The sequence below is a fragment of the Vulpes lagopus genome, chromosome 20 (assembly GCF_018345385.1).
Source record: "Vulpes lagopus strain Blue_001 chromosome 20, ASM1834538v1, whole genome shotgun sequence".
NCBI lineage: Eukaryota > Metazoa > Chordata > Mammalia > Carnivora > Canidae > Vulpes > Vulpes lagopus.
In genome coordinates this window covers 33,730,859-33,750,041 of record NC_054843.1, presented here as the reverse complement: position 1 = coordinate 33,750,041, position 19,183 = coordinate 33,730,859, and the positions used below count along the sequence as shown (strand labels likewise).

Below are 19,183 nucleotides of genomic sequence, written 5' to 3'. Positions count from 1 at the left end.
TGAGGCTATAAGCAAATAATACTGGAAGCCCTACCAAACTGAATTTTCTTGAAGACAGGCATTACATTTTATTTTATTTTTTTCTTTTTAGCTCAAGAGATATCTTCTTCAGGAGCACCTGCTGTTGTTAGGCACCTGATTAGGAGTTGGAGATTGAAAGTAGGAGAATTAATACATGGGTAAAGGGGGTGGAGAAATGTGTATAGGCAGAATCAATATCATAAATATTAATATCATATATTAATATAAATATCATCAGTATCATAAATACCACAGATCACTGTGCTGAAATGCAACGCACAAGCATAGTGCACAAGCTTTAAGGCTTTTAAAGGGCCTTGTGCATTCCATTTCAGCACAGTGATCTGTGGTAGCAGATCATATTATTGACTTAGGAGAATTATGCCTTCTATTACAATGATTTGAATAGTAGAAGAGCTAAAGAGATGGCAAGTTTTCATTATTTGGTTGTCTTCCCAGTATCTTCCTCATTTGCTTTTCAATAAGTTGCCTTTCAAACTTTTGTTAAATTAGACAATTAGATGAAATATACTCTACCTTAGAACTTTTAAATTGTTTTTTAGACAATACGCTTTAAAATCATAATTGTAGGTCCTTTCATAATTTATTTCATGTTCTGTTGTGTTTGCATTTTTATGACAGGAACAAATAGAAAAATAAACACAAAAATACAGTAAAGTTATTCATAACTTCATTATCTTGAGATGATAGTTAACATTTTGATGTATATAATTGAGATACTTTTCTATGTATTTATAATTAAATAACAAAAGACCTATTAACCTTTATTATTTTTCACATAACAGTGTGCTACAAACATCTTTTTATGTCAGTAAATACAGATTTAAAATGTATATTTTAGGGCAGCCCCGGTGGCCCAGCGGTATAGCACCGCCTTCAGCCCAGGGCGTGATCCTGAGTCCCGGGATCGAGTCCCACATTGGGATCCCTGCATGGGGCCTGCTTCTCCCTCTGCCTGTGTCTCAGCCTCTCTCTCTCTGTGTCTGTCATGAATAAATAAATAAAATCTTTAAAAAAATGTATATTTTATATGTGACATAGCATACATATTCAATAAAATCATACCTGTGATTTGCATGGGGGTGCTAAAAATTTTGAAGGTATTATGTATGAATATTAATCCCAATGGCCAAATTATTCCACATGAACTTTGGGAATTCTTTTTTTTTTTTTTAATTTTTATTTATTTACAAGAGTCACACAGAGAGAGAGAGAGAGAAAGAGAGAGAGAGAGAGAGAGAGAGGCAGAGACACAGGCAGAGGGAGAAGCAGGCTCCATGCACCAAGAGCCCGACGTGGGATTCGATCCCGAGTCTCCAGGATCACGCCCTGAGCCAAAGGCAGGCGCTAAACCGCTGCGCCACCCAGGGATCCCAGAACTTTGGGAATTCTTAAAAAGAATTTGAAATTGAATTGAATGTCCAGCCAAAAAATTAACCACTGTTATACATCATTACAGTTGTCCACCTTTTTCTGCTGGGGATATGTTCTAAGAACCCCAGTGGATGCCTAAAGCTACAGATAGTACCAAACTATATATATAGATTTATATATATTTAAATATATATTTACATATTTTTCCTATATATACATACCAATGATAAAGCTTCATTTATAAATTAGGCACAGTAAGAGATTAACAACAATAGCTAACGATAAAATAGAACAATTATAACAATATACCTTAATATAAGTTATGTGAATGTGGTCTCTTAAAATATTTTATTGTACTGTTCTCACTCTTCTTCTTATTATATGGGATAATAAAATGCCTACATGATGAGATGAAGTGAGGTGAATGACAGGCATTGTAACATAACATTAGGCTACTGTTCACTTTCTGAAGTCAGAAAGAGCATCATCTGATTCTGGACCATGGTTGACAATAGTTTACTGAAACCAGTGAGCAACAGAACAGTATATAAGGGGGGCTACTGTATTACAATGATGACTATTTTTAAGATAACATAGAATTAAAGAAATCTTTTAAAATCCTGTTTCTGATACAAATACTGTAAAATTTCATTTATTTTTGGAACTTAGGGAACAAAACAAATGAGAAAAGGAAGAAAAAGAAAAACAAACCAAAAAACAGACTCTTAACTAGAGAGAACAAACTGATGGTTAGCAGAGGGGAGCTGGATGGGGGTGAGTGAAATCAGTGATGGGGAATAAAGAGTACACTTATGGTGAGCACTGAGTAATGTATTAAGAGTGTTGAATCTGAGTAATGTATTAAGAGTGCTGTATTATATGCCTGAAACTACCATAACACTGTATGTTAACTATACTGGAATTAAAGAAATTAAAAAAAAATTGGTTCTGACAAGAACTTGCTGAGTGATCTTGATCAAGTTGCTTAGTCTCTGATGCTTGAGTTCTTCCTCATTTTTGTGTAATATAGAGTTTCCAGCACATAGAATTTAGAGAATTAAATGAAATATTGCTTGTAGAGAACTTGGCACAATGCTAGGTACATGGTAAGTGTTCAGGAATAATTAACAGTTACTGTTGAAATCTCCCCAGGCTACTAAGACAATTGTCTGTGATTGTAAATGCCTCATGGTGAAATTTACTGAGGGAACCATTTATTCAGTCAGTATACCTTAATGGATGCTGTACTAGATGTTGAGGATGTAAAATTAAACAAAAGATGATCGTTGGCTTTATGGTACCCATAATCTAGTGGAGAAAAACGTCAGCAGGGAAATTTGTAAAACTGTATAATTATACCATTGGGACAGTTTGGCCAGAGCTCTTTGTGAACTCTGCCTTGGAAATGGTTGGCCCATGAGCAATGAGAAATCTATGAGTTCACAATTCCAGTAGTTTTGATTATGAGTAGGCCATATTAATTATAAGTACCACTGTGTGATCTGGCCACAGCATTTTGGGAGCATCAAATTAGGAAACAGTGGCCCATAAGCAATAAGAGTTCTAGATGAATTTGAAGCTTCCATTTTACTGATGTTGAATAAGCTACCAAATTAAGCTTCAGGGTGGCATTATTAAACAGATTTGCTTGCACTTAAATGGAATTTAACGTTGGGTTTTCTTGCAGATCTGCTTATAGCAGTATGGTCTTGGTTATAGTAGTTTAATTTGGTGCAGGGTCTCTTGGTAATATGGTAAGTCAAATTTATAAATGTTCTTTTACATCCATACTTTATTATAAACTTACAGAGTAATATAGCTCAATAATAGTGAAGTACTTTAATCTCAATCTCAGTTTGGAAATATTTAAAAGAATAAAATATGTAATTTGGGAGAAATAGTTAACTGGGACACATAAACAATATAGCAGACCACCCTACACAAACTATACAATGGTTGCAGATCTATCCTGTTCAGTCTGTTTTAGGTCATTGAATGTAAAAAAAGAAATTTTCATGTGTGTGTATTTTTTATATATGATTTTATATAAATGCATAATATATATGTATATATAAGCATACATGATGCACACAATATATTTATAGTATGGATATATGGATGGATAGAAAGAAACTTGGATTTTTTTTTTTTTAACTTAAAAGAGATCTTGCTAATATGTTGGAAGTCACTGTGAAAGCTCTTTGATCTTTTGGTTTTGTAGCTGACAGAATTTTGAAACCTTTGTCTCCCTCAGTAAAGGCAAAGAACTGTCAGGGTATTTGATAGACCTTTGATATTTCACGGCTATTTAGTGCAAAAGATGTGGATTTTTTTGTTGGAGATATATATATATATCTCCTTGGATTCTTTGATATATATTAGTATAGTGTGTTCTATGCCATTGTCAAAATGAAAATTGATTCATTTATCCTGTTTCAAATATTAAAAACATTCACAAGGATAAAGTTCATGGCTATCTGGCTATATTTAATAAATTCAAGACTGATTGGATTTGTTAATTTGTTTTCAAGTGCCAGTATCTGATCTTTAGCAATTTTTAAGCTTAAAAAAAAAGTGTTAGTTTTTATCTTACAATTGATATAATTACCATCCAGTTTGAAACATATATATCAGAGGTATAAATAGTATCTGTTTGCATATTTTACTTTAGTAAATGAATTCAGATTCATTGTGACAGATACATCCACTCCCCAAATAAAAATTTCCAGGCATTTAGAATCCAGGACCAATGTAATTTCTGCTCTTTTTAGGCTTTAAAAAATAAATTTAAAAAATGCTTTCTAGATTTATTCAGTGTAAAGATGATGAGTTTTATTTTTTTTAAGTGAGTTTTCTGATGATTTTATTTTTTGACCATTTATACCACACTTAGAACAAAAGGATTTTTTTTCCTTCAGAAGTTTAGCATATTAAAATTATTTAGCAAATATTAAATAACAAATTCAAATTTAGTACAAAGTCCTAATCAACTGGGAAACTGTAAACTGCAAAATGTATTGGGTAGTATTATGGCTAATGGTTAAGGTCAGATACTCTGGAAACAAAATCTTGGATTTACATTTCAGCTTCACCCGCTTTATAGCTGTGTAACCTTGGCAAAATTATTTAACCTCTTGTTTCTTCATCTGTATCATGAGACTGACAGTAGTTTCCCTCATACTGGATTATTGTGAGAGTTTAAGTAAGTTACTACTTAATAGAACCTAGAACATAGTATAAATACTACACGAGGTTAGGGATTATCATTTATGATTTGTGATATTTATAATTTATTATAATTTTTTTCTGTTGACAGACTTTTTCTTGTTTTATTTGCTGTATGTTTTACATTTCATAGATGGCTTATATGCTGCTTAAAATATTTTAAGAAAAAAATATAGGGACACCTGGGTGGCTCAGTGGTTGAGTGTCTGCCTTCAGCTCAGGGTGTGATCCTGGGTTTAGGGATCCAGTCCCACATGGAGCTCCTTGCAAGGAGCCGGTTTCTCGCTCTGCCTATGTCTCTGCTGTTCTCTCTGTCTCTCATGAATAAATAAATAAAATCTCTAAAAATATATATATATATTTATATCACTTGCACAATGGTAAAATATACCCTTTTTGGCATATGTGGGTGATGCCTAAAATAGCCTTTGTATTGAAATGTGTTTTTTACTTTCTTGGTTGGAATTAGGACCCAACTTTGAATCAGAGAAGATTAGAGTATGAATTCCAGTTTCTTAGCCCTGGATGGAACTTTTCAATTCAGCTTCCTCAGTTTTACCAGAGGAAGTTGAAGCTTTGGGTGGTTATCTTAACTGAAGTTCATATGTCAAATGCTGTAGATTCCGTCTAGAACCTGTGTCTTTTGACTTCTTAACCTCCCTCTCTGTTTTGGTGAGTAAAGAACTTTTGACAGTGTTTGAGTAACAATGACATTCATATTAAGAGATGAAAAGACTTAACCATCATTGATTTTAACCTGTTGATACGGTGAGTCATGTTAGGAAGAAGATTCTGGTGGTGATTGGGAAGATTGGAATTGCTTCCCAGCAGATTAGTTGCCCATATGTTCTCAGTAACATAGTTTTTTGTGTAGGTTGTGGTCTCCATCATCATCTAAAGCCCCTCTCTAACCCAAACCTGTGGTCTTTGCCATATCATTTTTCCAAAAAGAGAAAGCTGACCACAGAACAGAATGCTATTTGAGCCAGGAGCTGTTGAAACATTAAGTTAGATTTCTTCCTAGAAATCAGTAGACTAAGACTGTGTTAGCTCATGTTTCATATTACACGAGAGAAAATAAACTGAAAGGTCAGTTGAACAGTTACAGCATTGCCCTTTTCCAAGGTAATCAGCAGAGCATGTAGCAAAGACGTGAACAGGAGCGTGACTGGAAAGAGAGTGGCTGATAAAGAGGCTGGCTGCTCAAAGTGCTTGGGACAATACTTGACACTTCCAGGCCTGACCAGATGGGCCGTCTCACAGGGCTTACCTTCAGTAATTCTGATTTATTACATTCACATGATATTTTTTCCTAGTTAGGCAGTCAGGTTTTCACGTTGCCAGAAGACCCCAGAAATTTTAATATTGACCATTAATCATACCTTGGTAAAATGCAAGGGCAATATATTATTAATTTGTTTGCAACCAAGAGACAAGGCACAGTGATTAAAATTAATTTCTAGCTACATTTTGTTAATTTATTCTAATTAATTAATCTGTTAAGAAGTGAAAATATGTTTACATTAATGGCTATATTGTAGGCTTTTTAAATTGTGTCATTAAATATCATTTCCATTATCTTAAATGTAGGATTCTAGAAATAAGTATTTTATTATTAAAATAAATAGGGTATTGCATATGGCTCAGTAACACCACTGAGCAGAGTATTTCTAGTTTTTCATTGATTAAGAATATTTCATGTTTTTGGTTTTGTAGGATTTAGAACTGGCAGGATCTCAGCAATAACTTCACCTCGACCCCTTCACCTCTATGATTGAGAGCCAGAATTAGGAAAGAACATTTAATAAATAACAACCACTATTTACTTTCAGGACCATATTTTAAATAGTAGCAACTAACTTTTAAGAGTTAATTTTTAACTCCAGCAGAAGTTTTGAAATGACCTCATTCCCTCTCTCCCCAAAAAAGAAGGGGTTAATGATTTCTATATAATCATGATTTCTACATCTATTTTATTAATTTGAAACTCAAAGTAGTCAAAATTACACTTAACTTTAGGTCAAGTAAGAATAAAGTTACTTAATTTAAATAGCTTTAAATTTAAACAGCTTTTATTCTATAACATCATAAATAAGAGATCAACTATTTGTTCTTAAATGTGATCTGATGATATATTTATCGGATTGGCTCAGTGCATTTGATTGTGTTGTAGATATGATACAAAATGCATAAGGTTTCTTTGAAAAGGTTAAAATTAATACACTTAATGCTTGCTTTAATTGAATTAATATTTAGATTTTAGTATTGCACTATAATTAGCATGATAGAACTATTTGATTTTTTGAATGTTTCTTTGATTTTCTAATTAGAAATCTCTTAATTTCTTTTTTCTTTTTTAAAGAAATATGCCATAAGTAATTTATTTTTAATAAATTTATAAATAATTAATCCAGTTAACCCTTGAATAATGACGAGGTTAGGGGAACTAAATCCCTGCACAGTCAAAAATCAGCATCTAACTTTTGACTCCCATAGCCTACTACTATTGACTGAAAGCCTTACCAATAGTATAAGCAATCTATTAACACGTATCCTGTATTGTATATATTATGTATTGTATTCTTACAATAAGGTAAGCCAGTGAAATAAATATTAAGAAAATTGTAAAGATGAGAAAATACATTTATAGCATTGTACTGAATATATAAAATATAAATATATAAATATATAAATAGCAGTATAAGTGGACCCACACAGTTCAAACCTATGTTGTTCAAAGGTTAACAGTAAGCACCATCCTGCCATCAGTGGGTGCTTTATTCTCTTTCTGCTTTATTACTGGGCAAGCTCTTCTCTCTTTATTCTCTTTCTGCTTTATTACTGGGCAAGCTGAACCTCTGAGATCATTAAGTAAAAAAAGCTAAGGGCAATTTGCTAATCAACTGAACCCTATTTTTTATTTTTTTAGTTTCTTTTTAAAGATTTTATTTATTCATGAGAGACACAGAGAGGCAGAGACATAGGCAGAGAGAGAAGCAGGCTCCCTCTGGGGAGCCTGATGTGGGATTTGATCCCGGGGCCCCAGGATCATGCCCTGAGTGGAAGCCAGACACTCAACCTCTGAACCACCCAGGTGTCCCGAACCTAATCTTTTATTTCTAAAGTCTGTTCTTTCTAGTATGCCAGCATGCCTGGCACATAGTAGGTGGTCCATACCATTTAGTCTTAGGCTCATTCCATATGTGAAATCATTATTTTAATTAACATCAAGTCCCAGTTGCATAAACAGAGGTATTGGTAAGAATTGTAATAGACAAACTACTTGAATAAAAACCACATATCTCATACCTGTGTATGTTGATTAGTTCTAAAGCACAGAATGGTTTGCATTCATCTTTAAAAGTACTAACTGCTGAGGAGGTTGGCTCCTGGCAGTAGTTGCTGTCTTTATTGGGTCAAAACATCCTCCGGGTTGCTGTTCACTTTTATGATTCTGTATATTGATCTTGATACAGCATCAAGTTGATGAATCGGCTTCTTATGCGAGATCATGTATTTCTTTACAAAGATGGTTGTTTGGTCACACAGGACCTTTAGGAAGAAGGGGAAAGGATTTCTCTGAGGACTCCTTCCCATTTTCTAGATCTTATTGGTCAAAGTTTGTCCCGTGAAGCCTTTATTCCTCCACACATCCGTGTTGTAGAATGTGACCTCCACTGGCAGTTGCTTGCAAGCCACAATCTCCATCAATCCAATAAAAGGAGTGCACGAAGCCTGGATGGCCAGTGGGACAGAGTGAGTCCATGAGTGTAGTCCAGTTACAGTGCATTGTAACTCTCTTATATTTTAAGAGACTCTTTCTTTATGTTGATCTCAAATGCAGCAGTCCTATTTAATACTTTAATTGTCCAAGTGGTGTTTATTCATTTCATGCAAAGGTATCATACTAAGCATTTTTAGATGTAGTATCTTATTTGATTATCAAAGCAACCTTATGTGAAGTGGGTTCTGTTATTATTCTTAGATTAGGACATTTATTAGTCTTAGTTATAGCTGGTAAGAGGTAGGATTGGGATTCAAATGCCAGCATAATAATTCTAATTTTAAACCTAAATCTAACCATTGTATCACTGTTACTGAGCCACAATCTGAATGTGTTAAGTGCTCACCAAAAATTTTTCATTGAGTACTTACTATGTGCTAATACTTTAGATGTTTGGTTACATCAGCATGCAAAACAGATAGTTTTTCCTTTCTTTGTTGAATTTATATATTAGCTACTTCTGTTTTCTGGTTAAAAGCCTTTACCAATGCCCTACGTAATGCTTTCCCACTTTGCTTTTTGTTTTACTGTCTTCTACACATTATGAAGAATGTCTTGAAGCCGTGGATGTTTTAATGTCTTTCATCTCTATGTTTGCAGTGCTTAGCATGGCAGTGGATCTATAGTAGATGTTCAGATGTTCAGTTCAGACATATGGAATAAATGGATGGATTTTGCCACTCCTTGTTCATCTCCTTTACTTAAATGGTCGCATCTCTGGTGTTTCCTGATAGGTGAAGTTGTGTATACACTTAATTGAATAGAGATTAGGAGAGTGATAGAGATTTTTAAATGGAAGCATGGAAATGCATATATTTGTTGATTATGACATTTAAACATTTAAAAATAAGGAAAAGCATTCAAAAATAAGAAACCACATGTAGTATGATACCAATCTTAAAATTCTTTTAATTGATCAATCTTGTATAGCAGAAGAGTCTACAGTTCCCTGTGCTTTTAATATTGAGTCTATTTTTTTTAAAGATAGATTTATTTATTTATTTATTTATTTATTTATTTATTTATTTATGAACGATAGACATAGAGAGAGAGAGAGACAGATAGGAGGAGGGAGAAGCAGGCTCCATGCTGGGAGCCCGACGCGGGACTCGATCCCGGGACTCCAGGTTCGCGCCCTGGGCCAAAGGCAGCTGTTAAACCGCTGAGCCACCCAGGGATCCCCTATTGAGTCTATTTTAATAAACATTTCATTAAATATGGACTCTGCCTACCAAATTTCATCCTTCATATTGCTCCCTTTAAAGCTTGTCTTTGATCGTATCAATTGTCTCCTTTTTAAAGTCTTTAAGGGTTTTGTTTTTTGTTTTATTGTCTAGTTGAAAACTGTCTTTTCCATCCTGATTGGCTTCTAGATTCCTACCTGTTCTCTTGCTCTGGTTACACACAGCTTCTTGTCATGTCAACAAGAACCTCCCAGTTTTTACACATGTAATGTTCTTCTCCGTCTTTAGCTTTCAAAATATACTACTTATCCTTCAAGATACAGTATAAAGCCTTTTCAACCTCCTCTTCTCTCACTAATTCCTTCTGGTGTCTTGCTTACTCTCTAGTTAATGCTTACTTATCCCAGCCGTCTTCTGTGGTGAATTGAACACTCTTCCATTGCACTAATGAGCTTCTAAAGGGAAGGATTTTTATTTTATGTAACTGAATTATTTGTACACAATAAATACTTTTGTTCTGTAATAAATATTTCGCATTTTTGTTGTAGAATATTTACCCTTAATTAAGAGACATAAACTGTTTACTTTAAAGTTTCAAATACCTAAATCTTCACTTGACAGTTTTAATATGTGGATAATTTTGCATATTCTGCATAGTTTTCCCCTGAGAGGAAAGTTTCTATGAGAAATCTTGAAGTCTTTTTAAAGACTGATTTAAAAAGCTATTTTTTTCTTTCAAAAATCCCATTCACCCCTCTTTTAACCATATTTTCCTTTTTTAGCTATTAAAAATTCCTGTTGAGCTTTTGCTTCTGTGCTTTTTCTTGCCTCTAACCCAAGTCTCCCTGGGGAAGCAAATGACAATATAAAATCTTGAAAACTAAGCTAGCAGGAATGGAATTTCCCCCATGGGTTCCTTAGGTTTCAAGACCACTCAGAAACACTTGAGAAAGGATTCTACATCCTAGACATTTCTAGATAATGTATGATCCATCTTCTTTGACTTATCTCCTGTGTTCTCAACTCTGCCTGAAATTAGAAATTCAGTACTGATCTAAGATGAACTATCTTCCAGGAAAGCACAGATTTCAGTTTGTTTCATTTTTTTCCCCACAATTTATCTCTTGCTACTTCTGTAAAATAACCATTTTTTCCCCAGTCAACCCAATCTATTTAGTTTTTTCCCCAAACTTTCCATAATCCACACATTAAAGTCAATATAGAGTACTTAGTAAGTGTTCTGTGTTAGTATGCCTTTATTTGTAATTTCCATAGCAGGAAAAAAGATGGTAAGATTCTCAAACACTTTTGGAATTAAGGGGAAAAATCCTTAATGTTTGCTGATAATTAACAGGTGTATTAAAATCTAAATAAGTGCTATAAATTATAAAGCATTTTACAGCATTGTTTCTTACTGAAGTAGAGAAAAGTTGTAGCCAACAATTACTGAGCACTTGCTGGCTACTGTGGGGATGGCTCCCAGTGTGATTTTATTAATTCCTTAGAGTCTATAATGTTTTCTCTGTTTAACAGGGGAAGAAAGTAAGGAAAAGGGAGATAAGTGACTTGTTCGAAATCACATATAGTATATAACAGTGTTAGGATATAGCCTACACTTTATTTCTAAAGACTAAGCTGATTCTCTTAATTAAAAGATTAATAGCTTTATGAATGAAACTTTAAGGACTTTCTTTAAATAGAAAATGTGACATTTAATTTGAGATTTTGGTCTCCTGACTCACTTCAAGTATACCTTTTGTAATGAATGATGCTTCACTCTCTATTGCTTTTTACCTTCTCGACCTTGGACAACTTAACATATTTATCTGTACCTCCGTTTCTTCCTTTGTAAAAAGGATTAAAAACATCAATGTAGAGATCAAATCTGATGATATTTATAGCATTTTATATCTGCACAAAATGCTAGTTGCTGTACTAACTTCATTTTATGTTCTTTGGTTACTAAGAATTTGACCTAGTTTTTAAATATCCTATAAATTCATAGCAAAATATTAAGAGAGATGACTGTAGTAGGAGAGGGCACAGGCATGATGAGCTTGCTGTATCCTCAGGCATTTTCTTTTTTCAGACACAGTGATTTCAAAGTGGAATGTGTATTTCTGTATCAGAAGCTATAGGGCTGACCTTGAGGGAAGTCAAGATATTTAGTTAAAGTAATATAATGCTATAATCCTGTTTCTGTTGAAATTTTGGTAAATGAGACATTTGTACATATTTTATGAAGGTTCTTATGAATGATTTTTTTAACTTAAACCTTAAATCTGAAGTGTGTTTTTAAGATATTAGTCTCATATTAACAATAAAATTATTGCCACATTTGTTTAATCTCCCAGAGTTGTATCTTTTTTTATCACTAATTTTCCTTGTATTATGTATATATGTGTTTGTATTCTTTTCACCCTAAGTCCAACTTAATTTTGTTGATTGGTCCTTACTGTTTATCATTTTTTTGAATGTTGTTACTATGTTGTTTAATATGGGTTAGAGTTTTCATACACTCAAGAATTATAGCTGAATGATAAATTTGTAACAAGTAAAAACAAAACAAAAAAACAAAAAATGCATTTTCTCATAGAACTCTGAGAATATGAGAGGGTTTGCATATTAGTATCTCATATCTATAGACCTTTTTTGTTTTGTTTTTTGTTTGTTTGTTTTTGGTCCAGGTCAGTATTTTAAGGATTTTTGAAACATTGCCAGTATTTAAATTTGGAGGGTTCATAGAAAAATCTCAGGTTTTTTTTTTTTTTTTTTTTTTTGGTTCTTGAATACTTTGATCTGGCAAATTACGCTTGGTAACAATGGGCTCAGGTATTAAGTAGAAGCTTTTGTTTTCCATGGGGTTTGTACTTACCATCTTACCAGAGTTCCTTTCTATATTATTTTCCATACTCTAAGGCCAACCTCATCTTTTCTCATCAGGCTTGCACTTTTGTGTTTCTTATGTGGGGCAGCTTCTCATATATGTGATACCTGTCTGGTTCCTGTGGATGGTTTAGTTTGTGTCCCTGGGAGTAAGGACTGCTAGTGAAACTGGGGTTATGCCACTTTGTTAAAAATCTAATTTGTTTTAGTTCATGGATTAAATATAATTTTTATACTTATAAAACCATGGATGTGCACATATGTGTGGATGTGAGTGCACTTGTATGTATTGGGTATATATACAATACAAAAGGGCAACTCAATACCAAAGACCCCCAAATAATCTGATTGAAAATGTGCAGAGGACATGAATAGACATTTTTCTAAAGAAGACATACAGATAGCCAACAGGTTATGAAAAGATGCTCATGAAAAGATGCTCAACATCACTAATCATCAGGGAAGTGCAAATCAAAACCATGAGATTTCTTACACCTGTCAGAATGGCTAGTATCAAAAAGACATATAACAAGTGTTGACAGTGATGTGAAGAAAAAGGAAGCCTTGTGTACTATTGGTGAGAATGTAAATTGGTGCAGCTACTGTGGAAAATAGTATGGAGGGTCCTCAAAAAATTAAAAATAGAAACAACATGATTCATTAATTCTACCACTGGATATTATACAAAGAAAACAGAAAGACCAATTCAAAAAAATATATGCACCCTATGTTTACTACAGTGTTATTTACAGTACCTGAACTATGGAAGCAACCTAATTGTCCATCAGTAGGTAAATGAACAAGGAAAAAGTGATGTGTACATACATCCACAATGGAATATTAGTCAGTCCTGAAAAGAGAATATAAGATCTTGCCATTTGTGACAACATGGATAGACCTGAGGGTATTAGCTACTAATGAAATAAGTCAGAGAAAGACAAATACCTTATGATTTCATTTATATGTGAAATATAAAAAAATAAATGAACAAACAGAAATAGACATAAAAATACAGAGAAATACAAAAGGGGGTCAAAATATTTCACCCACGCCTACCACTCCTATAGGCCACCTCACTCCATTGATCTGATTATGTGGTACATTTCTTACTGTCATTGAAGCAAATGTGACTGTGGTGGTGGTAGGAAGTCTTAAGGCCCCCGTCTACCTCAGGCCATTGGAACCCCACCCCTCAAGCTGAGAAAAAAGCCCTGTGAAAATGGATCTGTATCTGTATCATAACTATATCTATATTTTCTTTATGCAAATATATGCTTTTCAGAATACTATTTTATAACTTCTTTCTCTAAAAGCAATCTGTTTTTGGCATCTTTGCATATCAGCCCACTTCTCTCTACCTCTTCCTCCTCCTCCTCCTTCTTCCTCCTCTTCTTCCTTCTCCTCCACTTCCTCCTCCTCCTCTCTTCTTCTTCTTCTTCGATTTTATTTATTTATCTGATAGCACAAATAGGGGGATCAGGAGGGAAAGAGAGGAACAGGCTCCCTGCTGAGCAGGGAGCCCAATGTGGGGCTCCATCCCAGGGCCCTGGGATCGTGACCTGAGCTGAAGGCAGATGGTTAACTGACTGAGGCACTCAGGGGCCCCTCTATCTCATTCTTAATGACTCATGTAATTTATTGTTTGAATGTTCCACAATTTATTCAGCTAGTCTTCCATTTGCTGATCTGGTAGGTTATTTCCCATGGTTTGGTGTTGTAAATAGTGCCATAATGATTATCACTGTGTACATAAATGTCATTGCTTCCTTGTTCTAATCTGTTGGTATTAGTGACAATAGTAACATTTTTTAAGTGTAGCTGTATGGACTCTCTGGATCTGGGAGAGGGCCAGGAACAACTATGTGCTACTTTTGGTCCTACTTGGGAAGGAATCTTCGATTTCTTCTCATGGCCACTAGCTTTTACAGTTTGACATGATGTAGCATATTCTTCCCATGCTTAGTTGCTATATGCAGAACTTGGCAGAGTACAGCCTATAGACCAAATTTGGCCAATAACTGTTTCAAAAATAATATGTTATTGGCATCAGTCATACTCATTCATTTACATGTTTTCTACAGCAGTTTTCATGCTTCAGAGAGATAGTTGAGTATTTGTGAAATGGACCAACTATATACCCTTTAACAGGAAAAGTGTGCCAAACCCTGTTGTAGGGTAATTTTATTTATCTTGCTGGCTTTTGACTATTTTTCTTTTATTTTCTTAGGGTTTAGAAGAGAGAGACACATAGGGAGACACATAGGGAGGCTCCTTCATTATACTATTTTGACATAGAAGTTGCTATAATGCTGATTTTTAAAATTTCATGGAACATATAGAACAATCATATTTTCTCTCTTATACCAAAATGCATGAAATTGCCAAAAAATGTTAGATTGGTTCAGTTTAAGAATGGTTTTATTCTATGAGGTAACTGCTACCTATATGTGAACTTTTTCACATTATTCCTCTTTAATATCTTTTTTTCTTTCTTTTTCTGAATAAGAGTAAATAAAGCATTTCTTTTCCTGAATAAGAGTAAATAAAGCATTAATTACAGTAGCTTTCCTGGAATACAATTTTATTTTCTAACTTCCTTCTTCTGCACTTTTTCAAAGGTATAAGCGGTTTAATGAGACTTTGAACAACATTGGAGAGAACGAAGGTGGTATTGATAAATTTTCCAGAGGTTATGAATCATTTGGTGTCCACAGATGTGCTGATGGCGGTTTATATTGCAAAGAATGGGCCCCAGGAGCAGAAGGAGTTTTTCTTACTGGAGACTTTAGTAAGTGTTTGAAAGATTTAAAGTTGGTTATACTATTTTCATTTAAAAACATAGATTTGTTATATTTCATATATTTATATGAAAATTAATGATTACAAATATCTGACTTTTCAGATAGAGCTATATGATTTGTTAAGTCTTTACGTTCACGTGGTACTGGTGTTCCTGCTGAAATGTAATGCATGTGTTCCTGAAAAACTTTTATGTTCCATAAAATCATATACTAAAAGTAAGAGTTTATGAGAAAAATAGTGCGAGGCAGACTGCTCGAAATTTATCCGACTTTGTTAGGAAGCCCTGACAAAATCAATAACAGTCTGGTAAAAATACTGGTATAAGGTAAATCTGCACTAGCATTTGCACCTGGTTAGCTGACATTGTAGGTCTTAGAACCTTTAGAGCCTAATATCCTTTTTTGAGACCTCAGTAAAAGTAGTCATCTAAACTAAAGGGTAAACTTCTTCATCACTCCGTTCTTTTTGTTTTTGTTTTCCGTTTTTTATAATATAATCTCAATTTTTTTTTTGTAACAAGTATCTTCTCAGCCTTCTTATTGGCCCCATCAGTTTCATTAGGCAGGTAACCCTATGGAAAGCATAGTTGATCTAGACAGCAGGGTTCTAGCTTACAGTCCAGTGGGAAGAGGGACTTGTATGTAAATAACTATAATATAATTTGCTCAGTTTTATTCTAGTGGGTATAAATAAATTATTATAATAGTGACAAGGAAGAAAACTCAGTTTTATCAGAATAATTATCATCCTTTGGTGTTAGAGTACTGTAGTATTTAAAAGTTGATTTTATCAGCTTTAAGGGGCGATATGCTAGTATATTCGATTTATATAACATTCTAGAATTGGCAAAGCTTTAAGGACAGAAGACAGAGTTTTCAGGATTTGGAGGTAGGAGTTGTGAGTTGATTACAAAGGATCACTTCTTGGGGTGATGAAAATATTTTATGTCCCAGTTATGCTGGTTGTTACATGACTGCATACATTTATCAAAATTTATAGACCTATACACTTAAAAGACTATATTTTATGCATGCAAATTATACCTTAAAAAAAGCTGACTTTTAAAAAGTTTTGATTTTATATATGTTGCCTAAAAGTGTACTAATAGAAATATAATGTAAGCCACATATGTAATTCAGAACTTTTAGTAGCCATATTAAAAAAGTAAAAGGATGGGACACCTGGATGGTTCAGTGGTTGAGCGTCTGCCTTTGGCTCAGGGCATGATCCCGGAGTCCCAGGATCGAGTCCTGCATCAGGCTTCCTGAATGGAGCCTGCTTCTCCCTCTGCCTGTGTCTCTGCCTCTCTCTCTGTGTCTCTCATGAGTAAATAAATAAAATCTTAAAAAAAAAAAAAAAGTTAAAAAGTAAAAGGACAGTTGAATGAATTTTAATAATGAAAAATTTTATTTAATCCAGCATATCAAAATATTTTAATATTAATATAATCGGTATAAAATTCATTGTGCTATTTTTGTTCTTTTGCATTCGTTTAGCTCTGATATTTTTTCATTGGCAATACTTGATCTATATTTAGATTTAATAAAATTTTCAGTTTAACAATACAAACCCAAGTTTTTTCCAACATTATTAAAAGTGCTAGTAACGGAGTTGAATAATAGTTTTAAAATTTAAATTTAATAAAGTAAATTTAAATAAAATTTAAAATTCAGTTTCTCAGTTGCACTAACCTTATTTCAGGTGCTCAATGGCCACATGTGTCTACTGGCTCCTCTATTGGAAAACACAAGTCTAAGGACTTTAGTACCCCAAATTAGATGAGGCCTGTTTCTTCAGAGTTATTGAAAACTTCAGGGAAAGTTTTGAGAAAGACCATGTGATCTGCTGACTTAGATTGTTTTGTTTGCCTGATGAAAATTTTGAAATTATATAAAATTATGGGGATAAGAGACTTCTTAAATTATTGTTAAAATAGTCATTAATAATTTTTTTCTTACACACAGACATTAATATTTCTTCATCTTCTTTATACAGTTGCTTTGACTAGTATTTTTTTGTTAAAAGACTATTTAGATATCAACCTATCTTTAAGGCACTTTTTGGCATTCTATTTTATTACTTCTTTTTCCGGCCATTTATAAGACTGAGAAGTATTGATTGAGAATGTGCACAAGTTAATTTTTACATAGAGATACCAAAAGAACCTCAGTTAAAATTTGGTACCTGCGTCAGGTACCCCCTCTCACATAAAACACGTAGGTAGGTTTTAGAAACATAAAAATATGGGAAAGGAACTATATGAAAATTAGATTTAGGAACTAGCATAGGGATTACTGCTGATTTATTACAAATTGTGCCTTGTAATTATAGTTGGGCCATATGTGCATTTGGAGAACTGCATTTTGAAATTTTATTTAGGATTTTTTTTTTTTAATTTTTATTTATTTATTTATTTATGATAGTCAGAGAGAGAGAGAGAGAGAGGGGCAGAGGCACAGGCAGAGGGAGAAGCAGGCTCCATGCACCAGGAGCCTGACATGGGATTCGATCCTGGGTCTCCAGGATCGCGCCCTGGGCCAAAGGCAGGCGCCAAACTGCTGCGCCACCCAGGGATCCCCCTTTATTTAGGATTTAATGCTTATATATTAAAAGTATAATAATTAAAAAATTTTGTAAACAGAAAATTAAAAATTATCTGCTTATTTTAATGTTAAAATGCCCTCTATTAAAAAAAAATCTACCCTTTGTGAAGGTATATCACATAATTTAAAATCTCTCCATACTTGGGATAGCATTTGGTAAATTATTTTCATCAGCAAATGTATACTTCATGTCCAAGAACATGAAGAACATCAGATTTAATCAATGAGCCTTTATTTTTACTGGAGAGCTGGGAAAAACTAAGATACATGAAATTGTGATAGAAAATTGGAACAGGCAGTATGCTGGGAAAATTTAAGTGACTAATCTCTTTTCTTATCTAGATGAAAGAATAGCTTTTCTGCCTAAAGTTACAGGGTCTGAGAGTCTCTGTATACATAAGATCTCACCTTGTTCTCACTAAGGAGTTTTCACTTGAAAAAGTTTGAAAATTAAGAGTAGAGTCAAGCTTTTAGGTTAATAATGCATTTAAAAGAATGTCTTTGGAAAAAAGTGTACCTGTGAGTAGTGAGCATTAATTTGTTATGATTGTGTAGAGCACAGAATTTTGATGATGATACTTAGCTGAAAATGTACCCTAACATAACTGAGCTAACCATGCTTTAACACAAGGAATTCTATATTTTGCTTTTCCCTATTTACATTTTCTTTCCTTTTTTTTTTTCTTTAAGGAGCATTGAACAAGAAAAAAGTCATTTTTCTTTGTTGAGCTTTTTCTCAGGATCAAAAATAGATGACATAATTTTATTGTTAAGTCTTCTAATGCATAAATTTGTACTAAACCAAAAGGAAAAGAAAATGGATATTAATTAGCTAAACAGTTGCAGTATCTTTTTTCATTACAAAATGCATATGAAGATTAATTAGAATCTTGTTCTTGGTAGTTTTGCTGATCATATTAAAATGTTCTGAAAAAACATTTAAAAAATTTAAAACATTTAACTATATTCAGGACTGTATTCACATTTATCAACCGATAGGTTGACAACAATAAACTTAAAAGGTTCTATAGAATTAATCTCCAACTATAACACTGATCAGTTTTTAGAATTCTTTTTCCTTTAACACAGTTTTACTTTATATGTACTTGAAATACTGCTTTAAATAAAAACAATTGGTTCACCTACTGGCAGAGATTTAAAAAGTAACATAATTTTATTTATATTTTTACCATCAAAGTGTACTATAATTTAAAATATTCCCGGGATGGCTGGGTGGCTAAGCAGTTGAGCATCTGCCTTTGGCTCAGGGCTAGGATCCTGGG

The 19,183-nt window shown here is 33.5% G+C and overlaps 1 protein-coding gene across 1 annotated transcript in view; it reads left to right on the top strand.

Moving 5' to 3' along the window:
• GBE1 (1,4-alpha-glucan branching enzyme 1) overlaps window positions 1-19,183 on the top strand; it is a 267,431-nt gene that overhangs the window by 34,428 nt on the left and 213,820 nt on the right. The window contains exon 2 of the mRNA XM_041734884.1: window positions 15,114-15,283. Coding sequence (XP_041590818.1) covers window positions 15,114-15,283 — 170 coding nt within the window. The remainder of the gene's footprint in view (window positions 1-15,113; window positions 15,284-19,183) is intronic.